The sequence below is a fragment of the Pan paniscus genome, chromosome 14 (genome assembly GCF_029289425.2).
Source record: "Pan paniscus chromosome 14, NHGRI_mPanPan1-v2.0_pri, whole genome shotgun sequence".
Taxonomy (NCBI): Eukaryota; Metazoa; Chordata; class Mammalia; order Primates; family Hominidae; genus Pan; species Pan paniscus.
This window is the reverse complement of record NC_073263.2, coordinates 37175361-37192469: the sequence shown is the minus strand read 5'-3', so window position 1 is coordinate 37192469 and position 17109 is coordinate 37175361. Positions and strand designations below refer to the sequence as shown.

Below are 17109 nucleotides of genomic sequence, written 5' to 3'. Positions count from 1 at the left end.
TTTTTTGATGTAGAATTTAAAAAGGTAACCTATATACTACAAAAGCTTACACGTACATTAAAAGATAGAACATGTGTAAAACCACTCATGTTGGAAAATTCAAGTAGATTTCAATATTTCCTCATGTGTTTTCCAGGTACTAAAGTCCGTTTATGTATCTCTTTCATTCTCTAGTTTCCTACACAAAAACTTAACCATCTAAAAATAGTGCAAATGGAAATCTAAGACTAATCTAGCCATTACTGTCATGCACACAAAACTCTCTGTGCCCTTATGGCTGGATGAGCAATAGACAGTGTCTATTGTCAGCTCTCTCAGTTATTCTCATAACGGGCTTTGCTAACAGCACACAGCTTCATGGGCACTGTGTCTGATGGTCACACAGCTCTCATAGGCTATTCCTCTATATATCTGTCCCATTTCCTTCCCACTGTGACAAACAGACGGTTAACCAGTAGCTGAATTAATAAGTGAAGTGATTTTCCTCCATACAGTAACCACGTTTGAATACACAGTCATTTTGTAGGTGACTTTAAAAGTCATACCTTATTCATGAGCCATCATAGAATCGTGTATACTATAAGAGAGGATGGTAATTTCTCAAGTAACAAAAAAGTCAATAATATCACATGAACAAAATCACTTACAGCTAAAATGCTCTTGTTGGTCTAATTCTACATCTGTTTTATCTTAGCCCCAATATTTAAAACTTCATTTTAATTATTCATCATCTTTTTATTTGCACATAATTTTTAAATGTCAGCCATTGATACCTCATTTTTTTCAGAAATAGATTTGATACATCCATGGATCTTAAAGAAAACATAATTTTTTTTTTTTTTAAGGCAGAGTTTTGCTCAGTTGCCCAGGCTGGAGTGCAGTGGTGTGATCTCGGCTCACTGCAACCTCTGCCTCCAGGGTTCAAGTGATTCTCCTGCTTCAGCCTCCCGAGTAGCTGGGGCTACAGGCACCCACCACCACGCCCGGCTAATTTTTGTATTTTTAGTAGAGATAGGGTTTCAACATGTTGGCCAGGCTGAGTCTTGAACTCCTAACCTCAAGGGATCTACCCACCACAGCCTCCCAAAGTGTTGGGATTACAGGCATGAGCCACTTCGCCGGCCTTCCAGCTCCTTCTTGATCCTGTATTCCTAAGCAGCAGTTTCTTGGCCTGACCGGTTCACTCAGTCTTGACATCTTGCCACTGCTCTCTTCTGACCCTGGGCAGGAGGAATTCAATGAAATCCCTTGCAAAAACATCCTCATAACTAGCATGGCCTAGGATGGCATCTCAATTTTGATATCTGAACTTCTCTTCCTCCCCCGCCCACCCCCTACCCTCTGGCTCCCGTCTTATTTGTGGTTCTTGACTTGCAACTTGGCCAGGGAAACTTGGATTAGAGATTTACAATGGTCAGACCCCACCAACCTCTTCCTTCATAAATGAGAGTTCTGCTCTAACAATCTTTGTCTGTCTGCCAGCTGGTCTCCTGGATTTCTGATGGAGAACCCTTGTGAATGCTCTTTCACAACTTTCTTCTTACTTTATGCTGCATAACCTGGTGCAAACTGCTTGCCAAGACCACCCCATCTGTTCCTGTTGCCATATCCTTCTGACTTCCTCCTTTGCCTTCCAGAAAGAACTTCCACGTAGCATTTAAAACTGTGTTAACTCCCAGGTCCTCTTTATTTCAGGGAAAAGCTCTGGTTCCCAGACCCAACCCTTCTCACCTATCTGATTCCTCTGCAATCAATAGGTTATACATAACACTGTCATGATTTATGATCCCCTAAAATTCCTAGGAATTTCTTTGTCCCTATATTGGTTTCTTTGTAAGTAATAACATATTATAAACTAATTATAACATAAATCAAAGGAGATTATGGCCAGACAAGCATGATGTAAAATGCTTAATATAAATTTTATTCCAAAATCAAATATACTGGATTATTGGGATTATGCATTACTTTCATTTGTCTCTACCAATGATTTCCTCTATTGTCATGAAAAGCAACATATAATTACATATCTTAAATACTATAGGCCTATATCATTCAACCCAAATGAATCAGTTATTGCACTTGAATTATTTTTTCTAAATAATATAATATAAATCTGCAAGCCACAAATTATTTTTTGCTTCAGGATATTGAAAAACTAAAGTACATGTATATCACTAGCCCTTAGCATTAGGAAGCAGGAGGTCCTAGGCATAAGTCACCTGTCCCTTGATGACTCTGTTTAAGCAAAATGGACATCAGTCATTGTCACAGGGTATATAGTGATACCCTTGGGGCCCCTGCTCTACATCTTACTTCTGTGCTTTTTTGGTCTTTAATTTTTTTTTTTTTTGAATTCTGTACATTTCATAAATTCAGGCTCTTTTTCACTACCCACTATTTCTGAGACCTTATTCTATGTGAGCGTTAAAAGTATACTAATTCATATAAAGTACCTAACACAGTTCATGTCATAGAATGTCATCAAAAATGTTAGCTACTCTTATTATCTTCATGATTGGCAATGGTAGAGGATTATCTCTCACATATCTCTCGTAAGGTTTCGTCTCTATTATTCCTTCCACTCAGTTTCAAACTTTGTTGAAATATTGAACCCAATATTTCCCATTAGCTACCACTCCTGTTTCATTCCTTTCATCCAAGTAACCCTAAAAGAAGCCTATACAAGATATCTTATTTTCTCACCTCTCACTCAGACTTCATCCAATTATAATTTGGCTTCTGCTTCCATCATTCCACTAAAACTGCTCTAAAAATTATCATCTGGAGCCTTCTTATCACCATTAACTATGGACATTTATCTGCTCACATTTTACTTAATGTGTCTGCTTCATTTGACCCTGTTTAACACTTCCATTTCTGGAAATCGTGCCCCTTTTAACTTCTATATTATTACCTTTTTCACTTCAAATACTTCTCTAGCCTTTCTCACTTTACTCTAACCCTAACCTTAAGTATACTCTGATAATTTTTTATTTTCATTACTGCTTTTAAATAGTGGTATGTCTTAGCATGCTAACCTGAGACCCTTTTAACAGTACCCCTATGAAAACTCATCTGTGCTTTTGGAATTGGCTCTATATGTCTAAGTCATGACTTCCATATTTATATTACTAGCACCAATTTCTATCCTCGGGTTGCACAATATATTCAGCTCTCTAGTGGACACCTCTCTCTACATGCCTCCTGAAGACTTAAATTCAATCAAAGAGAATTTATCAGAGTCTCTCTAAAACATATTCTTCCTCCTGCTTAATTCCTTTTCTTAGTCAACATCACCACAATCCACCCAGAAACTTACATCAAAAACATTTATCTTATTCCAGATCCTACCTTCTTCTCATCCCTTCCATGTGTAGTCGGTCAATAAATATCTGTTCCTGCTCCTATTATCTTGGCACTGTCTTCCCCTTGCTCTCCACTGATGCCCAAATCTAAGTACCCCTGCCCCTGGTCTCTGCCTTGTTTCTTATGTCTTCCATCTTGCTTCCTGAATTATATTTCTAAACTAATATCTGAGGCTACCCTGTTTAAAGTGCCAAAATGGTTTCCCATTTTTTACAGGATACTGCCACATTCTTTAGCTTGACATTTTAGATCATTCATTGATCTGCCTGTCCCCTGCCTCCTGTCTTAGTCCATTTTTGTTGCAATGAAGAAATATCTGAGACTAGGTAATTTATAAAGAAAAGAGGTTTATTTGGTTCATGGTTCTGCACACTCTATAAGAAGCACAGAATCAACATCTGCTTCTGGTGAGGGCCTCAGGAAGCTTCCATTCATGGCAAAAGGGTGAAGGGAAGCAGGCATCACAGGGGGAAAGAGGAAGGAAGCGAGGGAGGGAGGTGCAGGGGTCTTTTCAACAATCAGCTCTTGTGAGAACTGATAGTGTGAGAACTCACTAATTGCTCCTAGGATGACACTAAGCCTTTTGTGAGCAACCCACAATCCACCCTCATCACTCAAACACATCTCTCTAAGCCCCACTTTCAACATCAGGAATTACATTTCAACATGCTATTTGAAAGAGACAAACATCCTCTGTATCACTTCCTTTTCTTGTCTCATCTTTCAATCCCCCATTAACACTTTACTCTTCAATATTTCCTGATGGATTATAAATATAAATCCCCAAATACGTTATTTTCTTCTCTTATTCGAGAATGGCCTTATTCTGCCCTTCCATGTGGCAATTTTTTTTTTCCAAATCCTACCTCAGATATACCTTTTGCAGGAGGCCTTTTCTGGTCTTCTCCCTGACTGAATGCCCAGTGTCAGGCTGTGATCCATGTCTTCTATGCATCTTCATGCTGTTTCCCACCAGTGAATACATACTTCCTCCTGCTCCTTTCCAGGTTATTTTCTCATTACCCTGAGAAGAACTACATGTTACCAAAAAACACAAAATATTTAGTTGTTGAAACTATTCTATGTGCAATTTTAAGCTATTAGCCCCTGGTAAGTTACTTTCTTATGAAGAGAGGGGCACAGGCTTTGTGACAGGTATTGTCTCATTAAGCAAAGCCCTTTTATATTTGTTGGAGCTGTATTCCTAATGGTTGTAACTGGCCAGTTGGAGTCATACATTATTTTAATATTTCATTTTTGCTTATAAACTAAAGATAAAATATTCAGATGAATTTTTTATTAATTTGTTTGCTCATTGTTTTAGTCCCATGGGATAGAGGAAAATTTCAACAATGGAATACATTACTTTTTTACACGTTCAATTTTTCTGGCTGTAAATATATAATCAGGGAAACAAGCTAATTGTATAAAGCATATGTTGAGCAATATATTCAAAGCAAGAGATAAAATGCTATCATTAGGAAGGCAGGACCTAAGTCCACCCATACAGACTGTTAGGATTTAGTCTTCAACCCAAGTTTTGTACTAAATGTCACTTAATTAAATTGTAGCATTATCTTGGAGAGTTTTCAGTTCATATCTTACCACAGAACAAGAAAAATATTAGTCACGTAAAGGCATTCTGAGATGTGATGCTTTAAGTAATGATCCTTCAATGTATGGGCAATGTTGGTCTCAATAGATTTGGGAATTACTAATGACAAAAACATTTCTGAAAGCAATGGCTTTGAAATGTTAACTTAGACTGATTTTTTAAAAATCCACCTATTATCTGAACAATTCATTGAGAAACACTTTAAGGCCAGGGTCTTGATTCCTCTGAGAAATAAATATATTTTAGTTAAGTGGAACTAGTCTTTAAATCTCACCACTGACTTATTCCACTGAAAGAGGGAAAATAAAAGAAAGAAATAATCTATAAGTAATCATGAAATGTTACTTTATTTAGAATTTTCCCCTTTAAATTTTTTTAAACATCAATAAATATTTTGCAAAAGTATTTATTAATGTTTCCTAAAATTAGTAGTTACTATGTAGACAGGAGCAAATGTGTACTATTCAAAATAATAAGTTGTTTATTCTGCATCATTGTTTTTATTTGAAGAAGAACCTGTAATGGGGTTTATGTGGTAACATTTTACACTATATATTGTATAACTTATAATATTTAACTTACAACTTTCCTTAAATTGCTATTCATGTCAGGAAAACCAGCTGATTTTTATGTGTATACTCACAGTGAGAACATAAACTATTTGGAAAGAAAGAATACAATTCTTTCACATTAAATCCAAAGGACACTATGATTAATTTTAGAAGTTGTCTTTAAAGTTACTAAAAATAAAGAATTCATGGCCATGGGCCAAATTTACTTTTTCCTGAGAAATTTTCAAAGAGTAGCTTTAGTGGCCTTTGTCTAGGGCCAATGAGTCAGATTGAATTCTCTCTATTATTGTTGGAATCTGGCATCTGGGTTTTCCTCTAAGAATATGTGATCACCTCCTCGTAGAATGCACAGCATTCCATTTAAGAATCACAGTCTGGCTAAAGTTGATCAGATCAGTGCCCTTTCTCCTTCACAATAATCTGTTGTTCTGTCATTTTACAGGTCTAGAAAATAAATAGTTAAATTTTCTATCTTAAAATTAGTTGCTCAATTAAAAATATGAAATTTTTTACCTTTTTAAAAAAGCAATTTCCATCCTGAATGCCAATTAGGCATATTTAGTTGGAATCTCCTGGTTATATGCACTAGAATTCATGGCTTATTTCAAGTAACAGGCATTTTGTTATAAAAAAACATGCAAAGAATTATAGCCCTTCAGTCTTCTGAGTAAGGGTTTATCTTTGCAAGGGCAGAACCTAGAGCAAGCCTCAGCTTTGGGAAGAGCGGGAGTTGACGGAGTGCTGGGCCACGGGATTGTTACTCTGTGTGTCAGCATTAAAATGAGTCAGCTACTTCATCCTTATTCCAAGTTTACTTATTGCCTGGCTTATTCATCCTCAATTCTCTGCTTCTTAGTTTGTGCTGTCTCAAACCTTTGGCATCCCGTCATTCCAGTGACTCTGACTCCACATCATAACCCCTGTCATCTCAACCCCTTTGGGCAATTAACTTGATATTTTTAAGGCAAACTTCTCTAGAGGGGAATTCTGATCATTTTTGCCTTAGTGCATGCCACAGGCCACTGGCCTTATATGAATTTTCTCTCCTTGGGTCACTTGACCATGATTGACTTAATCCATGGAGGTATTGGGTGAGAAGCTCCAGAGTCTTACACAAGGACTACCTTTCCATAAAAGGGCATACAGGGGACAATGCCACTGGGGCTGGGAGTTGCCAGAAGCCATAATTGACTTGGTTCTGCAACACCATTCCAATCTAATGCTAATCTCCCCATAGACAGAAATCCTACCTCCTTAGTCATCATGCCCGGTATGAGAGGTTTTCGTTTTATTTTTGTAATTTAAATATAGTCTCATTTTAACGATTTATCAAGAAGTATGAAAGCTCTATCATCGTTTTATTATGCTATATTAATGTATTATTATGGTCCCTTTGAAACAAACAATTCTCCATTTGAGTTCAGATACTCCTCAGCTTATTTCATTTTTTGGAGTAAGTTAAAGGGACATTATTTTCAATAAAATAGCCAGAGTTCATTCATTGGCTAGAATAAATAAAATGTTCCTTGAAATATCAAAAAAACCAAAAACCCATCAAATTTTATTACGTAAGCATTCTGAGACTCTTTACCATCTTACAAGATGCATTATGTCCAATTTTAGTTGTAAACATAGAAATCTGTAGTAATTATAATGTTCTCAATTCTCCTACAACCAAAGCAAAATCAGTAAAAGAGCAGACTTTTTAAAGCCTAAAATTTGGGATCTATCATTTATTAGTGATGACTTAGTGCCCTAGGACAGAGATTGACAAATGTTCTATGAAAAGGAGCAGATAGTAAATATTTTAGGTTTTCTGAGCCATATGTTCTCTGCTATAACTACTTTCTTCTGCCATTGTAGCACAAAAGAAGCTATAGAAAATGCATAAATGAATGAGAATGGATGTGTTTCAATAAAATTTTATTTATGGATATAGAGATGTGAATTTTACATAATTTTCATGTCATAAAATATCACTCTTTTGATTTTTTTCCCAACCATTTTAGAAAGTGAAAACCATTCTTAACTCAGTACCCATGCCACATTTGCCTCTCTCTGCCCTAGGAAACTAAATTTAGCTTTCAAAGCTCTTGGGAAATTTAAGTACACCATTTCTACTAGTTTGAGGAAAACAGTTTTATTTCTCTCTTTTTATGGTTTAATTTTATAATTGTCCTAAAAGGTTATTTTACTGTTGATATTAATGTTTAAGTTAATTATATATATATAATCATGCCAAGCTTTATTGTTTTATCCTATGTATAATGATTCCATTAATATAGATATTAGTATCATTTTATCTTTATTACAGGTTATTTGAGACACTGCAGTCCCTGTTTTGGTCAATATTTGGGCTCATCAATTTATATGTGACCAATGTCAAAGCACAGCATGAATTTACTGAGTTTGTTGGTGCCACCATGTTTGGGACATACAATGTCATCTCTCTGGTTGTTCTACTCAACATGTTAATAGCTATGATGAATAATTCTTACCAACTGATTGCTGTAAGTTGACCAGCTTTATTTTAATTCAATGTTTCCTCTAGAATGTGTTGTTCTTAGCTATACTCCATATTCTTATCATCGTAAATAAAATCTATAATTAGCTACTGATTAGACAGATAAGAATTATAAATGGTTAATTTGAAATTTCTGAGCAGTAGCACACTATATGTAGCTATAAATTAATCTGATTTTGTCATGTTACACATGATTACAAAGATAAACCAAATCCATTTTGCCAGGCAGCCATTGGCTATGGGAAGTAGTAGCTGAGGTCTGACTGATAAACAAGCAGCTCATCTCTGTGCCATGTACAATAGGTTTTGCCTCCTGTCGGTCCATTTAACCCACCACTCTCATATAAGCGAAGTCATCCCTACAGGGGAAGATACAAAAGATAACCCAGAGAGGAGTCTGGGAAGGGGAGAAGCCACAGGATTTTCAATTTCTTAAAGCTCAGGGAAAGCAATGTATTAAGAGAAGTAATATTAACTTCTGTAGGATAATACACGATACAATACATGTTTTTTTGAAACTCTGGAATCTAAACAACGTAGAACAAGTTATTTATTTATTCATTCAATACATAATTACTGGGTACATACTGTGTTTCCCAGTACTGTTCTGGGCACCAGAAATACAGCAATGCACAAGAAAGACAAAGTTGAACTTATCTGCTTGAACTTATATACTAGTGATATACGTCTAGGACCACTAGCAGCAAAACAGAACTCTTAGTGGAATGAAATATAGTTAAGTCTTTCATATTTATACCTTAGACAAGTAGCATTTTATAAACGTAATTATAGTTTTCCCATTTTCTTCATAAATAATTACATTCCATTACACCTTTGAATCTATGGTTAAATCTCTGAAGTGTTATTACTGTTTTTTTATCAAGCAAAACTCTGAATTTTACTTCAGCCATCTTTAGGGAGGCAATTTTTCTCATAAGACACTCATCACTGATGAAAAACTGCATAGAACATGAGAATAGATGGTTTTTATTTATTGATTCACAGACTAAAGTATTCCAAATGCATAAAAAATTCCTCTGGAAATAGGTAGGTCCTAGGATTTGGAGGTTAATACCCGAATTTGTGGATACTTTGAATTTCATTTAAGCATCTTACAATCTGAAATTTTTATAAATAGACTCTAAATTTTTGTGTCAGAAGTTCTATATTCTCCTAATCAACATATTTCCAAAATGTGGGTTCTGTTTTCCAGAACGTCAGCAACAACAACAAATTAGAAGGCCTTTAATTATCAAGCTAGATACAAGGAAGCTGCCAGCAATTTGGATCTTTTAAAACATTAAATGTCCCAATTTCATCAAGGAGAAAACACTATTTAAGAATATTATGACATTTTCTTATTGCTTCTTTGTGAGGTGTGCTTTTCTAGGTAACTTCATTACAGAGATAAGAATCATCTTCAACTCTCTATTTAGACTTAGCCCAAACCCTAAGACTATGGAGAACCAAAGAGGCACTGAGAACCTGAGACAGGTGTGATTCCCAGGACTCCATGCATGAAGTCTCCTTGGGGGCACAAACATGTCAAGCATTTGCTTACACCTGTCCCAGAATAGCAGAATTTTCTCTTTTTCTTTCTTTCTTCCTTCCTTCCTTTCTTTTTCTTTCTTTCTTCTTTTTTCTTTCTTTCTTTCTTTCTTCCTCTTTCTTTTTCTTGTTAACTGTAACTCAGAGCCATCGGTAAACCATGAAAAAGAGGAAAATTTAACTGTTGAAAGGCAGAAGCACTTATGTAGGCCCCAACTAAAGACTGCTTTCCATTCACTCATTTGTTAATTGATTGAATATTTATTGTGCACCTACTATATGCCATAAACATGCTTAATTTTCGGGATACAAAGAATTAAAAAGTCCCCGTTTTCAACAAAAAAAATGATATAGTAGAGATAAAAAAGCAATAAATAATTTCAATATTGAGAAAAGAAATTTGAGGATGTCATGAAAGTATGGAAGAGGGGACCTTGACTTGGGTTGGAGATAGGAGGCAGCTCAGGACTGATGGGAGGCAGAACAGGCTTCTAAGGAGAGAGGATTCTTAAGCCAAGTTTCAAATGTTGACTAGGAGTTAGAAGGTGAGTAGTGGAAGGTGGATCTAGTCATCAACAGCTTAGAACTTTTTATCTCCAGATTTTCTAAGCACCATAGACTATGTTATAGACCCTCTTAAAATCCTAAATCATGAACAAAGAAAGCACTTGCTTAGTGATTGCAATAAGATAACATAATTTCTGACTCACCGAGAGTCAGAGAATCAGAAGGAGCTATTCACAGGCCAATGCTTTATCTAAGTGATTGCCTTTTTATTTCCTTGAGCCAAATCTGCTGAGTCCCATTCTCCATGCCTGCAGGAAACAATATGTACAATTCTCTTCACCAATGCAGCATAATCAGCCAGAACCTATAAACTTGTCTAGAAAGAAAGAGAAAGGAAAGGAGGGAGAAATAAGAAAGGAAAGGAAGAGGAGGGAAAAAGGGAGGGAAACTGCGGCTTCTGTGTTCCCATTTATGTGGATCATCCATATTACCAAACATTTGCTTAGCAGCAATAAGGCCATGCATTCTCTAGGTATGGCGATTCTTGTTCAAAGCACAGTCTGTCCAATATCTGGATTAAACCCATGTTGCGCAGAATAAAAAAGTATGCATAACTTATTCATCCGCACACAGCAATTTAGGAATATCAAAATGAAGCCTAGTTGAAGATTATTCTCCTACTCTAAAATATGAGTTCGTGTTTATGATATTAACTGGTTACAATGAACTATTCTGAATTCTTAAAATGAATGTATGCCCAGTCTCTACCACCTCCTACTTCTCAGATTTTCTGCTTAAATCAGATTTATGACTAAATTAAGAAGAGACTGGCTGTCCCAAATCTAATTGCCACAAATGTACCAAAGTTTCCTCAGGAGGTTAATAAAGTGGAGTGAGTAATACATGATGAAGGGGATAGCCTCAGGATTGTGGGTAACCACTGGCCATACTCCTTTTTGGTGAAATCTGTACAAAGTTAGGTCAAGATTCAATGGTGTGTCAGAGAGGCCCAATTCTACATTTGTTAATGGAACTTCTTTCTGAGTTTATCTCTATTGGCCGAAGGTGGGCAATAATATTCACATGAAAACATATCCAATAAGACTTTTCCTGGCAACATTGAAGGCTAAGCCATGAGCATCTGTGGAGGTAGCATTAATCTAAGCAGGAGTACAAGGCTTTGGTTAAGACAGAAAGTCTATTTCTGGCCTGAATCAAATGAAACTGCAGTAACGTGAGCCTACAGTGCAGAAGATGCAGGCTAATCTTCAAGTCATAACTAATTACTGCAGTCTTTTTAACATGGAATTATTTTAGATGTCTGTTTCACTGAAGAAGGAAGGATGAGAAGTGACACGAGAGCTGTGACTACCCTAGGTTAAGCCACCCTCTGAAATGTTTAGATGACTGTCTCTGGGAGTCAGTGGTGGTTTTAGAAGCAATTTAATTAATGTTCCAAGAGCCGCTTGAAGTCAGGTTACAGGATCTCTGTGAGATTTATGGTACCTTGTTAATTAAGGAACCTATCATCAGCTGTCATGTTCTCCTGTTCAGGACCATGCAGATATAGAATGGAAATTTGCACGAACAAAGCTTTGGATGAGTTATTTTGAAGAAGGAGGTACTCTGCCTACTCCCTTCAATGTCATCCCGAGCCCCAAGTCTCTCTGGTACCTGATCAAATGGATCTGGACACACTTGTGCAAGAAAAAGATGAGAAGAAAGCCAGAAAGTTTTGGAACAATAGGGGTAAGAACACAGCATGTTAGTATTACTCTTTTTTTAAATTGTGTATTTGAATATACTTGTATTCTTTATTGTACATGTTCAGGTCTTTAGCCTTTTTGTTCTTACTGATTGCATGTCATGCACATTTATAACACATCTCCCATGACTAAGGCAGTGTCTGATTAACTAGGATTTCTTCACAAGTGAATTTCCTGCATCGAGGGCAGTCACTACTATTTTAATAGAAGTCCCGCTCTTCACACAGCCCTCCTTGAGTTCTGCTAGTCAAGGTTGGGGAACTAGCATACTCTGTCTTAATACCTTGACTTCTAGGTCTTTTCAGAATGTGACAGCACGTTATTTGTGGCATTTCTTCCTCATTGTCTGTTTCCCCCTCTGGATTGTATGCTCCATGAGGGCAGGGCATGTGCTTTGGTGACCTCAAATTCTTCATGCCTAACATAGGTCCCTGCACAAAGCATTTTATGCTTGATAAGAATTCTCAATTAAATGATTGACTGAATATTATAACTTAAATATGCTGTGCCAACTGCTAAGTGTGATTCCAGAATATGTGTAATTACTCAACATGTTGCATCTACTCCCTATCATATTAGATGCCAAGAATTTAGGCATCTAAATATATATATATGTGTGTGTGTGTGTGTATAATATATATATAGAGAGAGAGAGAGAGAGACAGAAGAGAGAGAGAGAAAGGTGAGGGGGCGGGGACTGCTCAGAGCCATGCTCCTGGTAAACTGGAAGATGGTATTTCCCTTTCATCATTTTGGAAATCAGGGTTTCAAGCAATTCCAGCAGAAGATACACCACGTGAAGCTTTTGGTCCAGCCATACCATTGACATAAGACAAATCATTCTTCACGCCTTCCTCACTTTGTGTTCTAATTTTGAAAGTTCTCATAGTAATGTTTTGGAAATTAACACTGATATTCGTTAGTCACTGGGATCTTCTCAGTAAAATTGCTTTGGAAGTATTTTTAAATGTTATCATATTAGGATTACCAAGTAGTATTAGAGATTAATTAAAAATAAAAAAATATTAATTTGTTTTCAATTTTATTTTACATGGTTTGTGACTGCAATGCCCTAAGAGATCCTTACCACTCTTTAACTTCATTGCCCACCAGGCATTGTCGTCAGCACCAAATGGAGCTTTCTCCTACTGGCAGTGGTATTGATTTTCCTCTCATCTCAGTAACAACTCTAATTCCAAAGAGAAATTGACTGGCAAGTGAATGTTACAAAGAGGTGATTAGGAGATGCAGTTCTATTCTTTCCCATAAACTATTACCCACAGATTTGGGGGACTACAGTTTGAGAATGTATCTGACCTTAGAAACCAAAGTCAGATTACAACAAAGCCTTATCCTGCCATCCTCATACTAATTTATGAACTTTATCACTGACCTTAGAAGGGAGTGAAATTATTTTACTCCAGATATTTGACTTTTGTGTTAAAAGTTTTAGAATAAATGTGATAGCTTAGTTCTTTGTTGTTGTTGTTGTTGTTGTTGTTGTTTGAGACAGAGTCTTGCTCAGTTGCCCAGGCTGAAGTGCAGTGGCATGATCTCGACTCTGCAAGCTCCGCCTTCCGGGTTCACGCCATTCTCCTGCCTCAGCCTCCCGAGTAGCTGGGACTACAGGTGCCTGCCACCACTCTCGGCTAATTTTTTGTATTTTTAGTAGAGACGGGGTTTCATCATGTTAGCCAGGATGGTCTTGATCTCCTGACCTCGTAATCCGCCCACCTCAGCCTCCCAAAGTGCTGGGATTACAGGCGTGAGCCACCGCGCCCGGCCAATAGCTTAGATTTAATAAGCAATTACTGCATGTGTCCCCCTTGCCGTAACTGAACTGGAATTTGAGGAGTGGGAAGAGGTACGAAGGCATGGGTTCCATCTTTGAGGGCACCAATTTTAATGAGAGATACAGAAATAAAAACAGATATGTTATGTAGTATATTTAACATTATAATACAGTCACATGAAAGAGGTTATGGGAAAAATGCAAGAAATAATTAATGCTTCCCTTGAGGTAAACAGGACAAGATTTCAAGGAAGCCAGACTTCAGCTTACTCCTTTCCAGATCAAATATACTTATCCTTTATACCATGTCATTCTTAAATTTATAAGCATTTTTTAATTGATCTCTGATAAGATAGTGATGATTAATGCTGTCATAATATACTACCTTTCATAAGAGTATTTTGATTTAAAAAGAGCTTCTGGGCCAAAAAAAAAATACCTACTCACCAAAGAAATATGTATTTCATATTTTAATTTTAGGCAATGGCAGAGAGAATCTTGGTTTTTAAGATAACAGGAAACTTGTAACAAAACACAGGGTCCTGCTCTGATGTTTTAAGAGATCCATCTGTACTGCCAACAAAAAGAATGGAGAACCAGACCAAAAACTTGACTTCCAACCCTCCCTCCTATCCTCTCACTGTTGACTCATGGGTAGGATTATGTTGCCATCATTTTTTAGAAGCAAAGAGGAGCTCTCAGTCAATTGGCTTTTCTATTAAAGTAGTGATTCATTCTCAGAGTTAAACAGTTTTATTTGCTATATATTACTGGTCTCAAAAGGAACCCACACATTTCTTTTATGTGTTTATATTTGAATTTTTTGCTCCAAGCTGATGCACAGCAAGGTAATTTGAAACTAATCAGAATCTCAAACCATTCCTTTTTTTTTTTTTAACCATTAATATTTTACTAACATTCAACAATGACTATTTGGATGCTTTGGGAATTTATGCCAAACTAAAAAATATTCTGAGTTTTGTCTGTCTTTTCCACCAATCTAGAGCCCTGGGCAAGCACCAGCCCAATCAATATCAATGCTGTCTAAATTTACTCTTTCTCCATACTGCATTTCCAAAATGAAAAGGACATATTGTTTTCAGATGCCTACTCTTAGTTGAGCTTTATACATTTTTTGTTTATATGAAAATAAATGATAGGTATAATTTATAAGGAAGTTCTTGCTTATAAAAGTATAAGAAACGCTGGGCGCAGCGGCTCACACCTGTAATCCCAGCACTTTGGGAGGCCTAGGTGGGTGGATCACAAGGTCAAGAGATAGAGACCATCCTGGCCAACACAGTGAAACCCTGTCTCTACCAAAAATACAAAAATTAGCTGCACGTGGTGGCACGTGCCTGTAGTCCCAGCTACTCAGGAGGCTGAGGAAGAAGAATCGCTTGAACCCGGGAGGCAGAGGTTGCAGTGAGCCGAGATCGCACCACTGCACTCCAGCCTGGTGACAGAGTGAGACTCCGTCTCAATAAATAAATAAATAAATGTATAAGATAAATGAGATATAAATTAAGATGGTTGTATTATTAAAAGAGGGGTTAACTGAGAAAGTAATATCAAAAGTAATTAATTTTTCTGTGAATTTATTTCAACTTGGTTAATCCTCCTGATAGTTTATTATGTGGACATACAAAGACAATGAGATACACAAACAACTATTAATTAAAAGGTGACATTTAAGGAACAGTGACAGTCACTTTGTGAAACTAGCACATGGCTTAGAATATACCATTATACCCCAAAGGGATCTTAGATATCATTTAGCTCAACCATTTCTTTTAAAAGATAACCTGTTTACTTTGCCCATTGTCTCATGCTTTCTTAGAGACAGAGCAGGGGAAAATTGCTGGGTCTTCCATTGTTTCCCAGTTCAAACTGCTTTCCATCACCCTCTCTTATTTCCCTGAGAAGTCTGGTGAACATGCAGCAATACCTTCACTGTTGTGTCTTTTGATTGTTCTCAGCAGCCTTTGCAGATCCTATCATTGTTTTCAGCTGCCTCTTAGACTCCTGTGTCCCGAATCCCTTGTTTACCAGGCTGGTTTACCTTCTGCCCTTATCCTCAACTTGCTTATCTTTATGCTGCATTTTTGAAGCAGAAAATTCAAGCTACACTGGAAGTGACTTCATTCTTTGAAGTATTTTTCTGTAACCTTCCCATTTGTAGTTCACTTACTGACACTCGTCACCCAGCCTTTGAGTAAATGTCACCCTGCTGTTCATTCCATTCATGTTCCCAGGAAATGCCTGGGAAACCAGTACTCTTCAGGGTTGCTACATTGGCCACTCTCTAGGAGCCCATTATTGATGATCTTATCGTGCTATTTATGGCTTCCCAGTAATACTGATACAACTAGCTCTGAAAACTCATTAATTCGTATTTCTTTGTAACTCTGGACTTCATTTAATGGTTGATTGGGAGTTCCAGGTAAATTAATCTTTCACTTGACTGCTTTATGGGAGAAAGCATAAATGAAGCAGAACTGCTGTATTATTGAGCACAACATTTGTGATAGAAAGCAAACCCATTATTGAGAGATACTTCCTCTCTGGGCTATTATAAAAATCTCACGAAAAAGGCAGCCTATCCAAATAAGAAACACACTCTTAACTTGTGTTTTTGACATTGCTTCCTGTCAAATGTTTTGTTTAACCTCATTTTATCAGCAAATACCCTTCTTATCATTACAGCATTTGTTCTCAAATATTTTAGCATACAAGAATTGTCAGGAGTCTCCATTTTAACAAGCATTTCCAGTTTACAACTTTAACTAGACATTTCTATTCAAGACAGCATTGGTATCTACCACAATTTTTTTGAAGTTTTTTAATCTTTAATTCGTGTGAGTACATAGTAGATCTGAGCTTTTTAAGCTAAAACGAAGCCAGGCTTCATGCTGTTGCTCAAAAAGTCCCGATCCATTTAATTCAAGTACAAAGATGCTATTATAATACAATACTTCCCCAAAGCATTTAATTAATGTGAGACATATTTAATGTCACAGACTAGGTTTCTAAACGAAATGTTTACATTTATATGTTACCATACCGAACCAAAAAAAATACTAGTTCTTTTGATAAAATCATAAAAAATGTTTTTAACTTCCTTAGTTTTATGTTTTCCACTTTTTGGTTTTCTCTCAAGCACATGGTGAGAAGAACAGGAGGCAGGATGGTCTCTGGAAGATCACTCTGAGCATCACACAGCCCTGAGATACAGGTGGAATATTCAAACCTGACTAGCTGCCCCAGAAATATGCCCAGTTAAGTCACTACAAATGAAATTAGAAACTGTGAATAGATTAGCAACAGCTATCATCACTAAAGAAAAAATGCTTATAGTACATGCCTCTCAGACTTCATTTATAGTGGCAATTTGTCAAAATGTATTGCTCCCTAAT

At 36.7% G+C, this 17109-nt stretch overlaps 1 protein-coding gene across 4 annotated transcripts in view; it reads left to right on the top strand.

The window, feature by feature from the left end:
* Positions 1-17109, top strand: part of TRPC4 (transient receptor potential cation channel subfamily C member 4) — a 229219-nt gene that overhangs the window by 202648 nt on the left and 9462 nt on the right. For all 4 annotated transcript variants that reach the window (XM_003806917.7, XM_063595763.1, XM_063595762.1 and 1 more), the window contains 2 exons: positions 7871-8066; positions 11690-11884. In XM_003806917.7, the coding sequence (XP_003806965.1) occupies positions 7871-8066; positions 11690-11884 (391 nt within the window). The remainder of the gene's footprint in view (positions 1-7870; positions 8067-11689; positions 11885-17109) is intronic.